The 24,601-nt window shown below is 35.7% G+C and overlaps 1 protein-coding gene across 4 annotated transcripts in view; it reads left to right on the top strand.

The window, feature by feature from the left end:
• Positions 1 to 24,601, top strand: part of ATRNL1 (attractin like 1) — a 433,970-nt gene that overhangs the window by 75,563 nt on the left and 333,806 nt on the right. For all 4 annotated transcript variants that reach the window (XM_041461314.1, XM_041461315.1, XM_041461313.1 and 1 more), the window contains exons 10-15: positions 1,416 to 1,570; positions 9,202 to 9,286; positions 10,893 to 11,101; positions 13,305 to 13,423; positions 18,892 to 19,024; positions 20,281 to 20,462. In XM_041461314.1, coding sequence (XP_041317248.1) covers positions 1,416 to 1,570; positions 9,202 to 9,286; positions 10,893 to 11,101; positions 13,305 to 13,423; positions 18,892 to 19,024; positions 20,281 to 20,462 — 883 coding nt within the window. The remainder of the gene's footprint in view (positions 1 to 1,415; positions 1,571 to 9,201; positions 9,287 to 10,892; positions 11,102 to 13,304; positions 13,424 to 18,891; positions 19,025 to 20,280; positions 20,463 to 24,601) is intronic.

Below are 24,601 nucleotides of genomic sequence, written 5' to 3'. Positions count from 1 at the left end.
TAGGAAAGAAAAAAAAAAAAAAGGGGTCAAAAGCAGAAGCACATGCATGGGTATGTAAGTGGATTGAAGGAATTGTCACATTTCTAAGCAATAAAAAAGCTCATTTATTTTAATTTAGTCTTTGATATTTCTTTTGATGTTACTTTCCAGGGCTGGGGGGAATTTGTTTCATTGATAATATGAGAATTCAGGTTTGGTGCTTTCCTTTCAACTCGTTTAAACATGCAATCTTTTATCACTTAAAATATTTCAAGTTTGTTGATTGATTTATGTTATTATGTAAGAAAAATGAGATGTACCTTTTCCCTCAAACATGATAATGATGATGTAAAAATACTGAACTAATATGAGAGTGGTTCAAGGGAGACAGTATTCAATCATAAGGAAAGATTGTTGAGTCAGTTTCTTACAGGAAACGAATGACTAACAGTTTAATTGTAGATTTGAGCAGTGTGTAGTAACATAAATGAAAATGAGAGTCTAAGCTTGTAAACTTAGATTACTGAAACAATGAAAGGTTATTAGAGGTATTTTGTACTGATGATCTAATCAGCTCTTCACAAACATGTCTACAGCTGGTCTGCTTAACTAATTCATCTGGCAAAACCACAGATGGTTACTCTCTTCCTTGGTAAGATTTATTTGCTGGGATTGAATCAAGTTTGTATTCTGTTCTTTCTACTGGCCCCACATCTGCCCCTTTCAAACTGTGGCATTGATAACTCTTGGCTACTGTTGGGGCTGTGCCATTGCTCTGGCACAAAGCAGACCACACACGCAGAGGCTGAAGAGAATAAAGACAGAGATCAAAGCCCCAGTTGCCTGGACCGTTGTATTTTTTAGCACTGAAGTTTGCTATGTTTGAGCTTACTATCTGAATAAGTTTATGAAGCAGTACAAGTGTTTTTAATGTACCTAGAATGCCTTTTACCATTTCTTTGTTGGGTCTGAGTGTTCAATTAATTTGGAAAAAAAAAAATTATTTTAGTTTTGCAATTTTAAGGATGGTGTAAAGATTACTGTAGCCTTCTGAAGAATTTTTTTTTGCATTTCTTGAGCAAAAAACTAAGATGGCTAAGGATATATAAGAACAGGAATTAATGCTATGAATGAGTTTTCATTCAGTTTTGAGTAAAATTTACCATATCAGTAATAATTTCTGAAGAATGCAAATGTGCTAAAACTAATTTCAGCTATATTATTTGGCAAACGGTTTTATTTTAAATAAAAATGTGATATTTTAAACAAATATATATTTTTGTACCACGAGAAAACAATCTGATTAAATGGCATTGTATTTACTGAGCTATAGTTTACTATTTTTCTTGTTTTGTGTTGCTTCCATGTACAAATTTTCTTGATGCCCATATCCAGTTTCTCATGTGTTACTATGTATCTGCTCTTATGTTTTGTAGGACTATTTTGAAAGAGAGTGGCTTTGCAAGATACCTTCATTCAGCTGTCTTAATTAATGGAGCTATGCTCATTTTTGGTGGAAACACTCATAATGATACTTCCCTGAGCAATGGTGCAAAGTGTTTTTCTGCTGACTTTCTTTCATATGATATAGGTATGTATTGTACTGTTTTTTTCTCATTTTGGTTTTACATACCACAATTTTGCTTTATCAAGTCCAGCTAATGTTTTTTGTATAGTTTTGATCCCAAACACCTTCAAGTTATTTATAGATTTTACAGATTTTTTTTTTCCATTTTGTCTAAAGATTTTGGTTTGTGGGGCAAGGCGTAGCAGCATCCATGACATTCTCAAGGCCCTGGATATTTTTGTAGTATTTTGGCAACACACTTTTAAAGAAGACAAATTGAAAAAAAGGCTCTACATGGCAAGTGGTATTAGGGCTGAGTGAAACATGAGGAGCCTTTAGGAGATGATAAAAGGATGTGGTGTATATAATTTTACAAGAGTGTGGCTGAGAGCAAAACAAATTGTTGTTTGTAAATATATGATAAGAATGCAATTGGGAGGAAAACTGTGTGATAAGACAAGACTAGGTGGGTGTCAGCTTTCATTCTGGTGAGTGGTTCCAGCCCTTTGAGCTGTGCACTTATGGAAAAGCCTCCCTATAGGATTGTGGAGGCTATAAATAGAAGAGAATTTAATGAATCCATACTCTTTTTCCTATCTTGTGCCACTGCTGTTCTTACCATAAATAGTTTTTCCCTTCCCTGATGTTCATGTCCATATTTTCTGCATAGGCTTTAAATATAAACATATAATTTGTATTTGGACTTCAAATATAATCATGGAGCACACATTGGGGCCAAAAAGCACAGTCTCTTGTCCTGGGAGCCAAAAAAAGGGAAATGTGTCAGAGCAGCCTGGGAAATGAACTCATGCATGCTCCTGGTGAGAATAGCCTGTGGATATTGCCTGGATCTACTTTTGGCAAGCATTTATCAGCTGCCTACAGTGGTGGATGGGGCTGAGACATGATCCTTCTTTCAGGACTAGTTAATGGCTCTTTGTGGCATTCACTGTAGATATCAATGCAATGTCTTTGCTTTAATAGAAAAATAATGACTAATTTCAGTACATGGAATATATATAGGTTATTTCCTGCTAGTTTTAATATGTGTGCAAATAATACCTTAGCTGAAAATAAAATAAAAACAGCTGGGTTTTTTTTACTGTAACCCTCTATTGCATATTCCATAGCTTCTTATAGGCATCTGATGGTGTGAGCTATTGATTTTGTTCTCACTTCAGTTTACATGTGGATTTAATTTTTAATGAAACAGGACTCCTTTCTCATTTTGGAGCATAGTATTATTTATTGGTCTACATTTATTTGTAAATGTGCTCTGTAAATGATCAATAGTGTGAGTCATAAGATCTGAATTAATGTAACTTTATGATTTTCACATACAGATAGTTTTATATCATCTTTCATGACAATGCTTTATAGTATTTTTTTCTTAAGTAGAACGATATTTTGGTTTGTCTAGCTGGTTATATTTAATTTGGTATTTGTATTCTCTTGCAAGTCACATTCTCCATGTATTATGAAACTGATGAAGTACGAAAAAAGTGGATGTAGTAATCACTGTTTGGATGTAGTAATTAATCTTAAAAATGGACTATATGAAGATTGATTTGATTCAGACTTATTCTTCTGTAATATTAATTTTACCAACTTAGAAACAAATATTACAGCACACATTTGATAAAGTCATATTTTTCAGAAAACTTGAAATATTTTATGAAGAATTAAATAATTATGCAATAGGTATATTTCAGAATCTTATTTACTTTGTATCATGAGTTTTTGAACAATGCTTGGAAGAAAAAAATATATGATGCTATCAGCATCACATTTCCTAGATATCTTGCAAGTGATGGAGTGTTAGCCTTGTCTTGTAAAAAATGGGTGCTGTCTGGAAACCAGCTGAATCCTGGAGATAGAGACTATGCTATTTATGTTCAAGTTGGGCTAGAGAGTACTTTTGATTATCTCTCTTATTCTATGTGACATAGTCCTCTGGATAGATTGCTTTGGCTTTTTATTACCCATGAAAACTCTGCTTTCCATATTAATGTGGAATAACTGTTTGTGTGGCTTCATCTCAGCCAAGCTCAGCCTTCTGAAAGGTTGGTTTCTAATGCAGTGTGGTAATCCACACTCCTCCTCTAGTCCAGGCACAGAGAGAAGTATCTCCAGAGAGCAATTCATTTTACCAAGCTTAGGGCAGAGTTACCTTTTCCCCCTCTGCTTTTCTGAGTCAGTCATTGCTCTCTAAGTTCTGAGCTTATTCTGTAACAAGTTTTAGACATTTAAATGTGTCATGAGTCAAGAGCTCAGTTCAGTAATTTGAAATACTTACTGTGTATTTGTTAAAGGTGAAGACACAGAGATGGGGAGATGTTATAAAAACTGCTATGGTGCCGTAATTTTCTTAGTTTAATGTTGCTTGATATATTCCCTTATATAGCAGTAAATACACAATGAGAAGACTGCTGCATTAAGAAAAAGAGCTGTAGAAATCTGGCCTTGGTATACTTCTGTTCTGCTTTGATTTTTTACCATCAGGCTGCCCCTGGGTTGCTCTGGAAGCCCCTTAAAGATCCACAGAGGGTCATTCTTGTAAAGGTCAGGTATTTTCCAACTGTGCTGTTATTGCTTCATTAATCTGAAAGAGGAAGCTTGGCAATGGGGACAATCTTGAATGCTGGGGTTGACCTGCAGTTTTCTGAATGATGTTGTTTATGGCTTTCTTTACAAGGGCCCCAATATGCTTAAAACTTACATTTCTGTTCCAATCACATCTTAGAAAAGTAATTTAGATTGTATTTTATGAGTATTCACATGCAAACTTTGCAGATAAAAATAGATTATTAGACACAGAGAATCAGTTTAAAACAGATTCTAACTACTGATAGAAGTATTAAAATACAATTAAATAAAAGCTTTTTTAAAAGACTAAGGATATTTATTTTCGTTTCTGGCCAAAATGGTGCAGTTAGTAAATATACCTCTGCATGCCTAAGTTCCTTAAGTTTGAGTTTATGAAGTATTCAGTCTCAGTCCTTTTGTTCCAAATTCGACAGTTGCTAAGGTGTCTGGGTACCCTTGATATAGAGAGAGATTATGGTCAGGGAATCTCTATAAAAGCCAAAATGTGAAATCCTGGGAACATGGCAACTGTTTCTGTGCTTTCTCTTAGTGGTGGTTGGAGTTCTGTGTTGTTTGGATCTGTGGGAGAAGTGCAATAACCCATATGTTTACACTAATAATATACTCCATAATATTTCTTTGTTACTATCTGGATTTCAATTTATTATTATGGATTAAATAGTATGCAAATTCAATCGCTTATGAAAGACAATATTGCGTGTGAAGTATTAAGTTTCTTCCAGAGTATTCAAACAAAACTTAGAAACATTCTCCTATTTTGAAAAGCAATTCAAAGTTATTTCATGAGATTGACTTTAGTTCCACTTGTAATCAAACATATTGCTTGTATTTTGTAATAAAAATGAATTGTTTATTCATAAATTGTTTGCTTGTAAATTGTTTCACCTCTAGTCTTTGCCATTAACAAAATGAAGTAGTTTAGATATCTGTGATTTTTTTTTCCCAATATGAACACGTGTATTTTTGCAGTTCTCCCTGTTTCTGGAGTAACAAATGGGTATCAGTGTGCCATCACACAGAAAATGTAAATCAGTGCCTGTGAGAGATTAAGTTTTATGTGTTCCTAAGCACTTAAGTTATAAATGCAGTTTTGGTGCAGTCTGTAAGAGCAATTACCTCCATATTGCTGTGCTATTAGAAGAGCAAAGCCATAATAATATAATGCACTAATTGCTCCCTTTAATAGCAAAGAGTGAGGCTGTTGATTTCTTTTTACTGCTTGGGGAGTCACTGTTATGTGTGTAGACTCTGTTGTAGATGTTAGTTCTAGAGTTTAAATTCGATTCATGCTGTTTCAAACATACTTGCTATTGTGTTTTCCTGAGAGTAAGGAGATTTTTATTATCTGATTAAAGAAAAATATTTATGAAGTGTGGAAAGACTCAGAAAATAAGTTTTCTGCTAGTACATAACTTTCATGATGTTTTAGCTGTTTATGTTCAGTGTTTAGTCATCCAGAGTCATAAATGAGAACCAGACAGAGGTATAATGGTGTCCATATGTTGTGAACCACCATTACTATTTTTACAAAAGAAAAATGAACTTAGTAATTATTAGAAATATGTAAAGAGAAAATAGAAGCATAATCTGGCATTGGATTCTTTGTAGCACATAAAGCTGCACTGCATTGTTGCAGAGTGTGATTGAGCAGAATAAATACACTGGCATTTCAAACCTATTTAAATAGTTTGAAATTTAGAAAAGGTTTGATAAATGTAGGCATAAAGTAGTGGTTTCATATACCTTTCATATACCTTTCATATACCTTCTCTTAAAACAAAGCTCCAAATGCAGTAAGAGGTTGTCACTAAATCAGTCTGCCAGTGCCAAAATAAAAATGTGATCCTGCAGGTGAAGTATGGAACATTGATTGCCTAATTAGTTAAATTTTTGAAATCAAATTCTATGTTCACATATTTTATTGATACTACAAGGTTGATTAGAAATAATTTCGTTGTTTTCTGTTTGTTGTGGTTTTTTTTTTGTTGTTGTTGTTTTTTTTTTTTTTTTTTTTTTTTAAATAAAATCATACTGGGAAACTTTCCCGTAGTGTATGAATACTGCTGCAGCATTGACAACTTTCCTGTGAAAATCCAGGTCATCCTTTCTGATATCAGTAATGCAGTGTTGCCAGTAGGTTGTAGATGAGATGTGCTGAGGCCTGACCTGTTGGAGTGAGGGCTCTGGAGAGCAATACCCTGTGCAAAGTTCAAGTGGGGATTTTCTCAGCTGGATTGCTTCAAATCCAGTGCATTTCTGTGGTGTTTCATCACAGAAATGTGTGTGACTGGCCATTCACTGTCAGAGTAACTTCTGTATCATCTGGTAACCATTTAATCTACACCAGTGAGGAGGGTGAAGCTTTTTCTTCTAATGTTATAATGTGGTACAGCTTATTCTTAAAGCAGAAGCCTTCGTAATAGAAAGGAAAAAAACCCTTTATTTCTTCTTGCACTTTTCAGTGGCTAAAAATTCTGCTAATAAGTTTGGAATGAATAGTACTGTTTCTTTATCTGCTTAGTAAGTGGTTCCATTAAAAGCAGAGTGTGCTTCCATGTGCTACGTGCTGTACCTGGTTACAGATAGAAGAGATACAACTTATCTTCCACTTTCTATCAGTAAAAGGCCTTGAGGCCATAACATTTTATGGAGGAAAAGATTTTATTCTTTGCTGCACAGTTTACCATCATTATTAGACTTAATGTCTACAACACACAGAATGCTGTAATATTGATAAATCATGTTGTAAATCATATTACATTTGCCAGTTGTCTTTTTTTTTTCTTGGAACGGTACAGTGAAGTCTGGAAATTTGAGTGCTTGGAGTTGTTCAAAAGGAGTTTGAAGATGATGGGCAGGGATGAATTCTATTTGATTCTTTACTAAAAAACACCAGGAATCAGTTGACTAGCTAACTGTATTTTGTATTAATCAACTGTACAGAGAAACTCATATCAGGAATTGAAAGCTGAGCGAAAGTATTTTTCTTGTACAGTGCTCTGTTCAGTGTTCAGTAGTCATTGAGAAGTCTAGGAGGAGATAAGAGGGGAGGCTATTTGTAATAAGCTTCCCTCCCTCTTTTTTTTCTTGTACTGTATTGAAAAGACCTGCCAGTTTGAAAAATACCATCAGTAAGAAAGGAATTATTATATCTCCAGCCCTCAGGGGTTCCTCTACTGAAAATCAGCCTTTAATATGGTTTTATGGTCTTCCCTTGGTGTTAAATCCCACTTTTTCTAAAATGAATTTCTAGGTACAGGAAAGACTATATATTTATGTTCATAATGTATATGTTTGTAAAAATAAGAAAATTACTGTCAGCACTCCCAAGATCAGATGAAAATTTAATGTGAGTTTTAAAATCAGATGGAAATTTAGTGTGGGTTTCCTAAATTGTTTCATTTACCATCAAAGGAGCACAAGCTCATGAGTGCTGTGTCTGTTAATGTGAAGTGACTTAAGAAGAGCAAGAACTTGATTTTAAAGCGTAACAGTAAGATTTTGCTGGTCAATTGTTAAAATGCTTGTTTTTTGCTTGAAACTGTTTCAGGAATATCTCTCTGACATTGTGCATATTTTCACTACTGTTTAAGTAGAGAAAATAAAAAAAGAACAACTGTGAAAAATGAAGTGTATTAATAATTCCATAGTGTTATGATAATATAATGTTAACAATGGTAGTGATAGAAGGTAGGAGTTGAGAAAGAAGCAAGAATTTTGGGATGTATTGCTCCCATAAGGCTGTGCATGAAACTTGCTGTACTTGCTTCACACTGCTAATTCCTTGGAGTCCACCACCTGATGTCAAAATTATTGCTGTTTGAGCCATCTGCATTGCTCTGGTACTAATATGCTTTGAGTTTCAGTTTCCAATTTATAAAGAGGTGCAATTATTTATTTATCACAGCTATGATCTCACACTGGCTCTCTTGATGGGCTCAGGCTGTGATTTGGTGGAAGCCTGAGTTGACTTAGGGGTGTTCCTGCCGTAGCTGTGCCACGCCATCCCCTCCTGGGTGCTGAGTCCATCCTCATGTGACCTTGCACCAGGGTGTTCCAGCGTGCTTTGCTAACAGGATGCTGACTGCACAAGGTGCTGCTGTCAATAATTTTCTGCTGTGAATAATTTTCTGCATTAGAAGTGCCAGAACAGCAGCCCTGGCGGAATTGAGCTCTTCTGACAGTAGGAATGAGACCAGCTTGAATTCCTCCTGATTTTATCCATTTCTGTTTTTTTAAGCTGAGGAGCGAGGTGTTATGATCTGACTACTGAGAGATGCCTCTACCCAAATTAAGGTGCTAAAACCCTGTACTTTCCTTGAAGTTTCAATCTGTAGGTGCTCCCTATTTCTATTACTGTGGGATTTGAACATATGAAGTCAGTAAAGTTTAAATAGGAAATAATGAAGAAAGGAGTAATTGTTCTAAAGAACTAAAACTCTCGTCGGGAAAGAAAAGTTAAACCACACTGAAACCACATTTGTGTACAGCAGTTCCAAAAGAAATGTGCTTGGATAATTAATTTGACATGGAGATCCTGATTCAGCATTCCTCTCAAGTATGTGGAAAGTAATTAGTAGCATACTTAAATCAAGATACCAAAAGTAAGACAGTAATGAGATGGGTTGCACATCTGGAGGAGTGATAGTTTAAACACTTAAGAAAAGAACTACGTTCACTGCCATAGATATTCCATGAAATACTTATAAAATGAAACCCTTTATCTAATTGAGAGTGTGTAAACATGAGGGCAATATTACTGATCCGTTGATAACAACAATGCCCAGGGCTTGTTCCTATGGGTGTTGAAACTGGCTCTGAAGGCAGACAACTACATGTGTAATAGTGATTCTTCTGTGAATGTCCTGTAGTCTTTATAAATGTTAGGATAGATCAGTGTTGCTGACAGGTCCTTGAAGCATCTACTCACAAATGCATCTAAAAGGAGTTCAGTTGATTTATCCTTGAGTGGTTAAAATATACTTCACCTGTATTTTGCTGAAAACTTTTCAAGTTATTTGATATATGCTTGGTGTTTTGTTTTTCAGCTTGTGATGAATGGAAGATTTTACCAAAACCTAATCTGCATCGAGATGTCAACAGATTTGGTCACACTGCTGTTGTCAGTAATGGGTAAATGAAGTCTCAAATTTTCCTTGCCATTTTTTTGAAGGAAAAGACTGTAGCAAAAATCACACTTAAGTGTGGTTCAATATAAGAAATGGTGTAACTTGTTAAAAGGGAAAGTAGTGCTCATCAGGTAATCAGTACAGCTAATCCCCAGTTCCCCAGTCTGCTGGGGATCTGTTCAGAGACATTTTAGGTGAACATTCCAGGGAACTGAGCTGTTTTCTCAGCATTGAGGGCTACATTGAATTTCATATTTGGTACCAACTATAAACCCTCACTTAGGTGTGATGGGAGAAATATTTTTCTCTTTGCAGTACGCTATAATTCTTCATTCCTCTACAGTCATCAAATAATCACGTAACTAAAATTTGCTGGGAAAAAGGGAAGATTTTAGTGATACTGATACAGTTGTCATCTCTACCACCTGAAGGAGGAGAAGCCTGCCAGCAGCTACATGATATTAAGTTGGAAAAGTTGTAGAAAACAATAGTCAGGTTTACAGAAATGTGTATTGTTATCTTGTCTCAGCTTTTGTTTTGGTGGTTGCCAACTGGCCTAGTATCTGAAGTTGCAGTACTATAGATCACTGTACCTCCTCTACATTATTCACCACACTAATAAAGTCAGTACTGGAGTATTTGTGGGCAACTTATGGATCCTCTATAAAAGGATCCTGTATAGGTCAGAAATGAGGTAATGAGTAATGCTACAAATAGGAGTGTGACTGCTTTTAACAAAAATAGCACTAAATTGTAAGTATGTACACAGAGCACTTGACATTAATCAATGAACAGATTTATTTATTAAGACAAAATTACTTGAAATTAATGAATTCAGCGACTGATAGTTTTTCATTATGATTTGTGTGTTGTGTGTTTTATGCCATCTAAGCCATGCTTGATACTTTGAGAACTGTCACTTTCTATTAATTACATTAAAAATGCCTTTTTTTTTTTTTTTTTTTTTTTTAAGAACTAGTGGTATTTTTGGTAGGGTTTTTGGTACCAAAACAGTGCAACAGTGCAACAAGACACTTGCCAGATTTCTGCTACTGGTAGCTCTGTGATTAATTCTGTTTTAGGAGTATATAATACAACAGATATAGGGGTTTTCTATGACTGTCTTTTACCTGAGACAGTCGGTTTTAATGAGAAGGGTGAAGACTCAGGTTTAGTCTTTTGGTTCCTGTGTCAGCATATACTGCACCAGAAATGTTACCAAAAAGAAATAACCATCTTGCCAATTTTTGCTGCCTGTCTTGCAAAGAACATTCTTGTTTTCAGCAGACCAGTATTCCATGTTCTCTTCTCAATATCTAACTGGAAAAATGAGTGCATTCTTCCAAAGCTTTTCATTCTTTTTTCCAGATATTTGGATATGCCACTCCATAACACATACAGCACAGGGAGCTCTCAGCAAATTTTTTTGTTACTCTCAACTTCCATAGAGAAATAAATTGAAAAAGTAATCAATAAAGGAACCACTGATAGAGTCTTTATTAGAGAAAGAATAAGATTTTTTTTTTTAATGATAATATGTGGGATTTTAATGGTGCATCAAGAAAATGTGTCTACAATAGCAGTTAAATTTCCTTGCTTTTTCCCAATAGGTCCATGTATATATTTGGGGGTTTTTCAAGTGTTCTATTGAATGACATCCTCGTGTACAAGCCTCCCAACTGTGAAGCGTTCAGAGATGAAGAGCTGTGCAAAAATGCTCGTCCAGGAATAAGGTGTCTGTGGAACAAGAAGCATTGTGAATCTTGGGAATCTGGACATGCTAATAATATCCTTAGAGCAAAATGTCCCAAGAAAACAGGTAAGTGAATTCTAGTCAGGTTTGTAATGCAATGTAGGAGATGGGGATGGGCAACCCTCAAAGAAGTAACCACGTGGAAGTGGTGACTGGAATGTTAAGAGTGTTCCCCTGTGAGAATAACCAGTGCAAGAGATACAGAGACTATCTAAAAAAAAAATAATTCAGCTGTGGAATCCTTTTGTGTTTTACATGCAGAGAAGTAGAGGCAAAAGAGCACAAGTTTAAGGTGCTAAGGCAGAGCAGAGCAGTGAGACCACAAATGGGCTCTGCAAGTGATACCTGGTGTTATGGACATATGGCACTCCCATACCTGTGTGTGCCAGTAAGAGAGGAAAGCATCACTGCTTCAAGCAGATTATCTATGAAACAGAAGCATTTGTACAGAAGAATATAGTGCAGGCACAGGTGGAAAAAAACCTGAGGCAAACAAGCCCTTTGCAGTGTGTCAGATGAGTTCAAGTTTGTCATATGAATTTCTCTGTGGCATTGTGATGGCTGTATTGTTTGAAACAGCAATTTACTGTTATGAATAACTGTTCCAACCTATTCCTAAGCATTTTGGCTTGTCACAAATAAATTGCTTGTGAAAGTGTTGTTCTTATATGTCACATGAACAGAATATTTATCCCTACAACACGCACTTACTATTTTTTCTGTGCATCGTTCCTTTCAGCACAGTGTAAAATTGCTTCCCAGACTTTGGCTGTGTGCTGTGTGTACAAACTGCCTTACAATTAAACTGCCAGTCTGTGTTTAATATTTTTTGAAAAGTTACTAGTACTACTATTAATCAACACTTCAAGACATTTTATTTTTCTGATAGCTTTTACTTGTTTCTAAACTGATTTCTATAACATCTCAAACTCAGAAAAAAAAAGGTATGTGATATAACAAAAACATTATCCAGGTACAGTTTTCTGGAAAATGGCTTTTGTACAGTTTGAGAACTTTTAAAGGTCTACAGTCTAGAAAGTTTCATCTATATAGAAAAAGGAAAAAAACCCCTTGTGGCATTAAATTCAAAAGTAGTACAGATACAAATGGATTTCATAAAAAGTTGATCATAGCAACAGGTGTTTATAAAAGCCAAACAAAACAAAGCACAGATGGGATGAAGGAATATAAAAAATTTAGAGCAGTTTCTCAAGTACAGGTGCTGCAGTGGAAATAAAGTTCAACTCGGAAGAGATGAGGTCTGTACAATCCCAGTTCTGAAGTTGTGTGAATAGCAGTGTTTCACTGCTGTCAAATTCTTCCATTTTCAAGTGGTAATTTTTTGCCAAAAGCCAATTTTTCATATATTCTTTTACATTACTTGGCTCAGTTGTTACCTGGTTGAGAGTATCATCTGAGAAACTGCTGATGGTCAATATTAAAGGATAAGCAAAAATTTTAGTGATTTTCAGAAGATCAATTCTTGGATGACAAGACTTCCCTGGCAAGAGAATCTTTTAAGCTTGCATGAACCTGAAAGTAAAGGAGCTAAACCAAATAGGAATTAAACACAGTAATCAGCACAGGAGATGATACAAATTCTTCAATTTTGGATCATGGTGATTTTTAAAACCTTGCCTCCTTTAAACAGAAGTAATAATTTGTGTCCTAAATAATTTTACATAACCTAAATTTTAGTCCAGGTCCCGTTATTAAGAATATAACATTAAGTCTTTTTCAAGTAGTTTTTGTAGCTAAAGGACAGACCTTTAACTTACCAGTCATTATTAGGTTTATAAATTAATTTACAAGGATTTAAAATGTCCATGTGGTGCTCATATCTGTCTTACTTTGTTTTATTTACTACTTTGATCTCATCTTCTTGCATAGCCATCTAATATTTTTATAAAATCCTGCATTTGAAGAAAAGTTTTCTTCCATGTTAGAAGAGTGAAGGAAAAATACTTGAAAAAAGTTTTTCATACTCTTAATTTTTGCATTGTGCTAAGAGAGCTTTCATGCTCTAAATCAGTGAATATTCCATTAGTTGATATAAGACTTACAAACCTTCAAATAAAGTCGTTACTGAAGGAATTTTTAAAGGAGTAAATCCTGTTAACTGAACAGAATGAATTTCCTACAGTAACTTAAACCCTTATGAATGGCTAGAGTTCAAATGAAGGCTGTAACAGAAAAAGCTCTGAGGAAGTGTCAGGAACGTGGTGTTATTCTGCTTCTGTGGGACGTTTGTGTTTGGTTTGTGTGGCAGCTGCTGCAGACGACAGATGTTACCGGTACGCGGATTGCGCCAGCTGCACCGCCAACACCAACGGCTGCCAGTGGTGCGACGACAAGAAGTGCATTTCAGCAAACAGCAACTGCAGCATGGTGAGTCCTCACAAATCTGAGCATGCTAGCAGTACTTCTCCTTTTCTAGGTCTAGTAGACTAGTAGTTGTTTGTTTTCAGCACAAACAAACTTGTTTTCCAGGCTTTTGAGCTAAAAATGTTGCAGAAAGCAGCAAAAAAATCTATTTCAGGGTAAAACAAGTATTCTTCAGGGTTGTGTTGCCTACTATATATCTCTTAAGACAAATACTTTTGTCCCCTAATTAATGACATTCGAAAAGTCAGAGTCATTATTAACTTGGATTTTGTGCATATGTGGTATGCGTATGTGGTAGACAGGCAGAAACCATGGAATCCCTTCAAGGGTGCTGTTTGGTTTTTTCCCATCAAACAGGACCAGGCTAGTCTTACTAGTCATGGTCTTCTGATCATTGATCATCATAGAAATGGTTTTCTTTGTCATGGAGTCACTTGTCTTCTCATTAAAGGAACATGAGCTTCTGTAACCATGAGGTCCACTGGCGTGTGATAATTTGGTTCTGATCTTTTTAACTACAAGCCATGAGATCACATAGATTCATGCAAGTTTATAATTTACTCTTTTTAATATTGTCTAGTGCCATGTTGTTGTTCACCAGCTGCTGCATCTCTTGCTTGTTCATTTGAATTTTGTCAGGCTTATAATAGTGTTTTAGCATTATAAATTTTGCCTTCTTACACTTTTCAGCTATCCATAGACACCTGGCTGTACTTGAGTTCAAAATCCTTTCTTGACACGCTTTCATTAGTAAAAGTATCTTGCTCTCTGGCTTGAACTTGATGCAAATCAATCTTGTTCTCCAGAGAAATTAAGGTGTGAGTTGGATTGATTGTGACTCACATCTTGCCTGTTCAGAGTGAGCACAGCCAGCTCTAATCACTGGCATTTGTAGGTAGTCACTACTAATAAAAGCAATGCAGACACAGATTAATCAGTAGTCAGGTTATAAGTCTGTCAGAGGGATTTCACATTCCAGGTGCTAATGGTTAGTTTCCTTTGTGATCTTCAAGGGTCCTTCTTTTCCTGACACATTGTTCTCCATTAGGTGCTAATTTTCTAACCATGGTTTTCAGCTCTTGAACAAGGACTAGTTGCTAAGGAGCTGACCATCTTCATTCCTAATAAATGATCTCTAATAAATGTGGATCATTAGGTGTTTAGCACAAACTTCTTGGTTCAGTGTCCTTCTTTGACAACCTTTCATGAGTAAGATTGTCATCTTAATAAGCAAATGAGCGTCAGTCTGCTCTGTATCATTTCCTGTCTTTTATTTAGGGTTTGAAGTGAATAGCAAAGGTTATAAGTGTAGTTACTGAAGAACAGGGTAGCAAAAATTCATCAAAATGATTTCTGGAAAGAGGTGCTGTCATAAATGGGAGGTGGCTGTTGTAAAATTAGTCTATTGGCCGTGAGATGATGGAGGCAGAATTTTGCAGCTTTAATAAAACCCACCAAAATAGCATCAACAGAATGGCACCATGTGGAAAACCAGAATGGATCAGGCTGATATCCATTTTCATAGACTGCTACTTCTGGACAAGGCCCACAAATGAAAATGTTGTGACAGAACTGTGATGGTAATATGGGATAACATGCTGTAGGCTTATGAACATCACAAGGAGCCTTTGCAGCTGTACAAAGGCCTTGATTTATGACTTAGATCATAGAGCTCCAGATGAGAATGACAATAATGTTTTATAATCTGCTGCTGTTGCTTTGTGGAGACTGGCCAGTTTACTAAAAATGTGCTGTCAACAAGTTTGGCATTGGCCTCATGGTCACGGATATCTGCAAAGCAGACACTGCAAAGTGTGGCTGCTCTGCTGATTGGAAGGCCTGTAAAATATGGGCATTTCCCTGGAATAACTCTAGCTGGACAGATGGACTTCATGAGTAGTACTAATGCATTGATGATGCACATTCACCTGCCTGTGCTCACCCTCTGATGTAAGGCAGCACATTAACAAGACACTGTATTCCCCTGCTGTGCAGATTCATGCATCATCAAGGTATAGATCATACAGATCATGTATATCACACTCATATCTGATGGCATTGCAAGCACAGGCTTGCAATGCCTGGTTGATCTGGATCTGCTTAATGTGTTTATGAAATTGTATTCACCCTCTACGTCTGCACATAAAATGCTTTATCTTGCATCCTATGAAAATGATACTCCCTTGCTGCTGATCACGTTGTGCAGAAAATTGACTATATTTTATAAAGGAAACAAGTCTTTACCAAGAAAAAAAAAAAAAAGGAGAAAAAAAAAGAAAAGGCTTTGTGGGAGAGATTAATTTAATTTTAGATTGCTGCTCCTTTACAAGATGTCATTTTTCATGAAGTAGTACCATGGAAGAGTAAGCTCCTCCATGAAGGCAAAATCTTGTTGTACTTTACCAAATAAAATGGTGAATTGCTGGAGAGGGCTGACAGATTGCAATAAAATTCAGTTTTCTTTACTGAGAAATACCAGAGAGGGATTGAATTTCAGAGTAAAACAATTTACTTTATCAATTTTGTTTAATTTCTGAAGAGAAAAAAAGAATTTATTAAGTAGCCTTAAAGAGAGCCTTAGTATGTTGAGGCATAGCTGAATTATTTTATTTCTGCCCCCACCCAGTATTACATTTTGGAAAATGTCATTGCCTTCAGAAGCTCCAAGGGGGCACATTATTGCAAGAGGGGCATGTTTCCTCTCAGACTGGAATTCTTGTGTGTTGGTTCATGTGGGGACACATGCAATACAATAAAGCCCCAGTTGGTGACAGTTACCTAAACACAGCCCAGAATGGTGTGTGATTTAAGAGTTCTTTATCTGAGTGTGGCAACGTAAAACAAATGTTGTCAAATCCATGAAGGGGATGATAAAGAGCATTTTGCCAAGGAAACGGGATATTAGAGGAAGCTTCAAAGAGACCTATAGTCCTACATTGTTAAATATTTTTACACAGTGCCTTAAAGACAAGAATTCCTGTTTTTTGGTAATCGCTTCCAAAAAGCTCCTTTCACAGTGGGAGCCCTTGGATGATACCCTCACACCAATAATAATAATAATCATGGCAACATGCCTACATTTCAGGAATGCAAAGAATAGTCAAGAGGAAATATATAAAGTAGTAGAAGGAAATAATGAATAGAATCAAATTTATCTTGGAGGAAACAGAAAATTTATGAGTAAGAAGTACCCAACAGCAAGTTTTGGGAGTAGCTTCAAGGAAATAATAGTGAATCTATAAATAAATAATTTGCGTTTACACTAGGCAAACTAGACAAGGTTATACTGTTAACCTGAAAAAATCCAGGAGGAGGAGAGAGGTACATAATTTAATAGTGATTTCTGAAACTCTAAGATAAACTACTGTAGTATTTTCATTCTCCAGTAAATATTCAGAAAATCACTGCAGTTCATAAGTCTGTCTATGTACTACCATATCAGGATCAGTACTTTAAAAAATCTAAGTAAATCAGACATGAGGGAGGCTTTATACATAACATGATTTACTCATGCTTTGGTGTGTAAACATTATAAATATCCTACAGCAATATAGAAGTTCTGTAACAGATGGACTGTCATCTTTCTGAATTTCATTGGGTTTGGTAGTTTAAGTTATAACCTTAATATTGTGTTAATATGAATTACCTATTGGATTCACATCTACATTGAACTAATGAGATTTTCAGGCAAGCAGTGTTTAAATTGGATTTAAGGGAAATAAATGCTGGGAATAAGGGAATACAACAAAGAATATTATTATAGAACAGTCACTAGTACTTTGAATTTTATTTTAAACATTAAATAACCAGCTCACAACAAGCTTCATGATTAGAAAGTAATAGAACAAATATCTCAGCTTAGGTGGAAAATTGTAATCTGTATGTAATACCACTGAAGAGTATATAATTTAAAAAAGAAATCTCAATGCTTAAGGGTATGTCAAAATGAAATGTTAAAAGTGAGTATTAGTTGAGCTATTGTAAATGAGCAGATGGTGGTTACTTGTGCTCTAAAATTCATTTTAAAGCATCTCCTCAGGAAGTTTTGTGAGTATGTTTCATGACTGAGGGAATCGAAATGTGGGTTTGTACCAAATATTTTTTTTGTGCATTTTTTGCCTAGATAGTAACAAGTCTGTTACTTGCTGGCATTGCCTTTGTCTCTGTTTCGTGTTGTGGTGCAGATGCCTGCACCTAGACCTGCTTCTCTGGTTCTTTTTGCTTCACAGTAGCCTTTCCTATAGAACAGAAAAAGTCAGGACCTCTTAAAATAAACTTACTGGTAGGCATCTCATCCATTAAAGGCAAAAAATAAAAATAAAATAAAAAGCCTCAACCGCAGTGTTGTTCAGCTGCAATGAAGCTGGTTCACTTTCACAAATGCATTATTTCAGGACTTTAAAAAAACAGAAATAAAAGGAGACAGCTTTTCTCCCCCCTGGCCTATCAGTGCCATATTCCAGTACAACCACTGTGTAACTGTCATGCAGTCCCTTTGTATGTTGTTAAATCATACTCCTGGAGACTAGTAGAAAGGTAAGTAACCAACATTTTAAATAAATCATGCATTTGCTATCCAAGTGCAATCCATTATTGCTGCCACGTATTATTTTAATCTTGTGTTGTTTAAGAGAGACAAGAGTTGTTAGGGTTTGACAAAAGGACTCCCAGAGGTCCCTTCCAATCTCAACTGTTCTGTGAATATAAATCTGTCTTGCATTAGGACTTACTTTTAATTATTACCTTGAAATTAAGTTGGTAGAGAGAGCCTTATAGGTGAGCTGATGAATTGGCTGAGGATTTAAGGCAGTTCATTAAATAAGGTATCAATACGATGTCTTAATTAAAAGTACTATGCAGAGGGAAGAAAGATTTGTATTCAAAATGTCTAACTTGGAAGACCTCAGTTTTCAGGAAAAAAACCCAAACACTGACCAAATCCAATAAAAGCCCCCAGATAATAATTCCTTCAGTGTTTACTGCTTTTCTTGTATACTAAGGTACCAAAAGAATAAAGTTATCCCCAGTTTTATGTCATGTGTGGAGCATATTCTTGCACCTTCAGTCAGTTTCATGTAATTATTTTGCACCTTGTGCCATTTTTATGTTCTGTTTCACTATTTTTCTTGCTTTAACCTGCAGAGGATGAAATAATTTAATGAAAGTATAACCCTAAACTATCTAATAAATAAATATTTAGTTTAGTTTTTAAAGCACTTCCTGCTCTCTGTACAGGGAATTAGCCTCTTCAATTTGACACTCAGTTGTGTAGAACAAGTGAGGTGATTTGTGCTCCAGTGTTGCATTCTTCATCTGGTAAAGGATTCTTGATAAAGAGCTTAAATTCAGCCTAGCTTTTAGGTGGCCACGACTTTCTGGGAGGGATCTACCTGCTCTGTATTTCCATTTTGACTTCTGTTCTTTTAATAGATGTCTGCTTGAGATGCTGCTTTGTCTGTTTTTTTTTACAGTCGGTTAAAAACTACACGAAATGTCACGTGAGGAATGAGCAGATCTGCAATAAGCTGACGAGCTGCAAGAGCTGCTCCCTGCACCTGAACTGCCAGTGGGACCAGAGGCAGCAGGAGTGCCAGGCACTGCCTGGTAAGGGGACACTGCTGCTCACAGCTGGTTCCAAACCTGAGAAAACCTCCTCTGTCCTTGCTAGAGAATGCTTGTTCATGAGCAGACATGGGTTTGTTTTATTCCTGCTCATTCCTCTTGCCTGCCTGTGCCGGTGAACCCAGATGTGATTTCAGCCCTGATTGGGGTGTCAGTCACTTTAATTGTGTTAGGGCAGATAATGGCATTAGTGAAGGCACAATGACGTGTGCTTCTGCACAGGCCAGAGATGAGCTCTGGCCTGCAGGGGGCACCGAGTGCAGAGTGCAGAGCTGAATGGCCATTGCAGGGCTTTTACTGCTCCATGGACATGGACATTGTTCCTTTTGTTAGCTGGGGTTTTACCTTAAAAGTTCTATTCAATTATACTTCAATTTTCCTGTGCAGATAGGGCCCAAGATCTAGTTTCTTGATTGTCTAATATAGGTACGACTATGAAAGTAGTGAATATTAAAATGCTAATATGAAGTATTCTCAGAAGGTGACTGTTAACATCCTGAAATAATATTTATTTTGTATTCATAACTACATATATGGAGTTGGATGTCAGAACCTTTTCTATTTGATCTTTATGTCCAGATGAAGTTAATGAACACTTTGTTTTTTATAGAGATGATTCATTAACTAACTTAATTTATTCTCTGCAGTTCAAAACTCTATTTATGTAACCTTTGTAGATTGACTATAACAGTTGCTCTTACTTATCTTTTTAATAGCTATCTGAGTCTGAGTAATGCTGTAAAATATTGAAGAGAAATACTTTCTGAGATGTTATCTGAATTTTCTATCATTTGGATTGCATTGGTATTAAGGCAAATATAAATGCAAAGGTATGATAAAACAAGAATAATGTAAAGTTGTGATGTCATAATTCTAGGACAGGTATTAGATTTTGAAATTTACATAAAAGGAGTTGGTAAAACAATTATTTACATAATCTTATCTTAATATTTAGTTGTACTCAATTCTGAATACAGGGAAGAAATAGTGGCATAAAAATATGCTGAAACTTAGCATATATCTTATAATTATATTTAAAGTTCTTAGAAGCTTCTTTCTGTAACAATACAGTATTCTGTGTGATGATACTTGGTATTTCAGAATTTATGTGATGTGAGAAAGGAAATTGAGTGTGGGATGCATTTTGATTTACGATCTCAGGAACATAAAATTCAGACTCCCTTGGGTTTTTTAAAAGTTTTTTTGAATCAGCTTTAATTGTATCCTTTTTGCACCAGCTCACCTGTGTGGAGAAAGATGGAATCACATTGGAGATGCCTGCCTCCACATAAATTCCAGTCGGGAAAGCTATGACAATGCCAAACTGTATTGCTACAATTTGAGTGGAAATCTAGCCTCATTAACAACCTCAAAAGAAGTGGAATTTGTTCTGGATGAAATACAGAAGTATACACTTCAGGTAACTTGAAGAACTGTAATTGGTGCTTATGTGAAACAAATTGGCTTTGAGAAATCTTTTCTAGGGTTTTGTCCAAACAGAGGAAAGTTTATGCCTTCAAAGAAATGTGCTAAAGACTGGTATAAGTCATGTGTAGCATATTAAGGTTTAAAAAAACATTCAGATTTAAAACAAATCACACGGCAGCTCCCAAGATTTCCCCTTACCAGACTTAAATGCTAAAAGTTACTATTTACTTGGAAGAGTATTTGCTCAAGAGAATGGCTGGAACACTGATTTTGTGTCCTGGTTTCAGCTGTGATAGAGTTAATCCATAAATTGAACACAGGCAAGGGCAGGATCCAGCAATAGGGATGCATCACCCCCATGCACCAGTGCAGGTGTAACTTCTCCAGAAAAGGCAGTTTGCTCTGCAACTGGTTTGTGGGATCAAAGGGTCACAGAGAATCTGCACTCGTGTGTAAAACATGTAGCAATTCCCTGCACAGCAGCACTGGAATTAGCTGGAGCTAATTAGCTTTCGCTAATAATGGTGGGGAGAGAGAGGGAGCTGAAAACTCTTCTATGCCTCTGGCAAATACAGCAAGCTGCCACCAGAATATTCCTTAGAAAAGTGATCCATATTACTTTTGTTAACTGTGGAAGAGAAGGGAAGAAAAATCACCTGTCCCTGGGTGGTCAGGTTAAATTTTTTGGCAGTTAAATATTCAAATGCTTATTGCTGTGTTTAAACATCATTGGTTAAAGTGTATGAAATGTAAGAATGCTCAGAATTATGAAACCCAGCAGTGCACAATCAGATGGGATGTCTTAGCAGAATATGATTCTGATTTTACATGCAAATCAGTTGTTCTTAGCAAGGGGTATTTTTGGGAGTGTGTATTTACTTTTGTAGAACGTGCAGCACTTTGTTCATATAAAATCCTAAAATTTTTCAGTAGTTTAGGATTTTAAAGTTACAGGAAAATGAAAGATAATTGTGGATAATAATTAAAGCTTATATCAAACTCGTATTTGATTTACAAAGTTGTTACGCTGCCAATGAATTGAGATCATTTAAAAGAAACATCACTTAAGGATTGCCTTTATGTTATTAATGAATCTGAGAGCAAGAGGTTAGGGACACATATTGTGGACAAAAATGACCTATTATCCTTTTTAGCATTCCACTGCAGAACGCAGATTCAAACATAGGTCATGTACTTGAGGTTTTTGTTGTTTTTTTCCAAGTACATATAGGAACTGGACAGAGAAAGTAATTTTTACTAGAACTACACATTTTTTTCTTGTTTTTTTTTTGCTAATGAAGGAGAGAAATCATTCTGTGTCATAAGTTCTTCCCTGTTACTGTATTTAATGCAGCCCTGAGACACATTTTTTCTGTCCACTCTTTGATGAGTTAATGTTGAAAATGTAATTGAAACAAAAACAACAACAGAATGATGTTGGCAACATGATTGCTATGGTTATTTATTTTACCACGTTTTTTTCCTTTTTGCTTTCCTTTCCCCTGATTCCTATTAAAATACTGCATAGGATGCCTTCAAATCTAATAAAGTGTGATAGACTATTGATACGACTGATTTTGGCTGACTGGCTTGAGGTGTAGATGAGAAATAGCTTTTTTTAGTGTTTGGAAGCAAGATATTTCTTACATTTCAGAGCTTAGAACTTCTACAAGGTGACATCCTGCTGAGCATATCTTTATTTAAATGAAGTACGTCCTGAGCCAATGTGGTGATGTAAATTTGAGATACCTCAAATACATTTTAAGCAATTGTAGACAAATTTATCCACTTTAGAAAACCTATCTTGGATTAAACAATCATTTAGCTGTCAGAACCTCTAATGAAATTTTGCCATGAATTATCCTGGTGTTTTCAGTGGCACTTGGAAAAGAAAAGATTTTTTTCATTCATATCTATCTGTCCAGCTGCATTTACTCAGTGTGATACATCCTAAATGTGTTATCAGGTGCGACAGAGGCTCTCTGAAACTTCTTGATTTTCTTTGCCTGCCTTTCCCTCTCAAACTGCAATCATAATGATTTAAAGAGTGAGATTTCATTTTAGATGGCTTTTTTTCTGTAACAGGTGCTAGTGGGGAGTTCACAAATGGAGTCAGAGCTGCTGTAAGGTGAACACCGTGGTTTTAATCTCTATTATCTGCAGTAGAGTTTGACTTGGGTGGTGAAATGTTGAAGGCTTTAAAATCATTAGCCTGGGAAAGAAAAAAAGGTTTCAGTTTCATCTGAAAACAAAAAAAAAACCATTTCAGGATTAATGAATGTGCCAGAGCAGCATTTGGAAATAAGAATATGATTCTGACTTTATCTCCTTGTTATTTGGTATTCTTATGCTGAGAAAAGGAAAGCAACTTAGGTAGCTGTTGTGTATTTTACAAACTCAAACAGTATCAGTAAATCTACAACCTGGAAGGACTTCAGCATTCTTTATTGTTAATAGAAACAGCATGTGGTTTTGTAGATTGTTTCCTAATACACGAAGTCCCTCTTCTGGGACAAATTTAGGGCAATTTCTTTATCATGTTTAGAATAATACATTGAAGTGTTGGGATGATTCAGAGGGAGGGGACTGCCATTGTCTCCATGCCCTCTCCAGACCTCATTGTATATAAATAATTTCTCCTAATACCAATACTAAACTGGAAATCAATAGGTTGCCTCCTTTTAAAGGATAAGGAGAATGTTCATTTGGTACTGAAGAAAGGGACAAAACAAAGATCTGTGTGGTATGAACTCAAAATACTGTTGAATTTGCAAATGTATTTTAAAATTATCACCAGCAGTTTACAGTCAAGTTGGTATTGTTCATGAAAAATAAATTAAATTCTGTCAAAGAATGCCAAAGTAAACACAATGGATAGGCTGCAGATTCCCACACTAAAGAAAAATTACACTTAATATTTTTTTCTTACATGCTTTTATTGACCTAGTAAGCAAAATATTATGAAAGGGAAGATTTGAATTTCTCTGAAAAATAGATTAAACAGCAATATGAGGTTAATTTAGTGTTCCTGCTAATATTCAAATGTTGTATATTCATTTAAAAGTGCAATTAGCTCTCTTGGGAGTTTGCTTGCTACTGTGGGATTTAACTAAAAATAATAATTTTCTTGTTAGCATGCAATAAATTCTGAGAAGATTTAGTTTTGGTGTAGTAAGCACAAAGGAAGAAGAGAACAGTTATACACAAAGCCTTTCATTATATAAACTATTTGCAACTTTTCCTTTGACTCATGGCTCACAAGGCTAAGCATCTTTTTTATAAATTACACTTGAGTGTAGGTTGCAGTTAATTAGTGAGCTTTGCATAGCAATGTTATTCCTTGTTAGCTCCAAGTATTCTCTGAGGGCTCTATGTTTCTGTGGTTTTATAATGTGTGTGATTGTGGTGAAGTTGACATCTACTCTTGGTTTCTGAATTACTCCCTTTAGAACTGTTTCTACCACTCCCACTTTCCTGTTGTGTTTTTACAAGTCTAATAAGTTATTTTAGCACTTTAGCTCCATTTTACAATTTTTGCATTGACTGTCCATTAGCTCACCTCTAGTTTAACTGTCTTCCTGCAGTTGGGATTAGGGGAGCTCAACTTGCTTTGGATGCCTGAGAATGCAAATTTTGCTCCAAAATTGTCCCCCATAAAGAAGAAATTACAATAAGAAACCAAAGTCTCACTGAAATACTAGCTAGAATCTCTGTAGATGGAAATTGGGAAAGTTCTAGTTTTTTCAGTTTGCCAGATTGTACGGTTTTTTTAAACCAATTAGACTACAGAAAATTTTAAAAAGAGTAGGAGAATTAGGTGTTCTGATGACCTAACACATGACTCCTACTATTAATTGCATCCAGGTTGCATCCTGTGTGTCTAATAGATCCAGAGACACTTAAAACTCATCAATCTTGCTGCCACTGCTTAAAATGTGTCAGTTGCTGGGTAAATATTTACAAAACATGGAATATGCTGGTATCTGGCATAGTCAGAATTGCTGCAGCTAAGGAGTGGAAAACCCTCCATAGAACACATTGTTTCTTTTCACAGAGCTGCTTTTTGAGGAAGTAGGTTTTTTGTTCAGAATGGTGCAGAAAAGACTCAAATTAACTGCAAGCAATTTCTCC

This window comes from Pyrgilauda ruficollis, unplaced genomic scaffold (genome assembly GCF_017590135.1).
Source record: "Pyrgilauda ruficollis isolate IOZ18807 unplaced genomic scaffold, ASM1759013v1 scaffold15, whole genome shotgun sequence".
In the NCBI taxonomy this organism is placed as follows: Eukaryota; Metazoa; Chordata; class Aves; order Passeriformes; family Passeridae; genus Pyrgilauda; species Pyrgilauda ruficollis.
The sequence above is the reverse complement of the archived record's forward strand: the minus strand, read 5'-3'. Positions and strand labels throughout refer to the sequence as shown.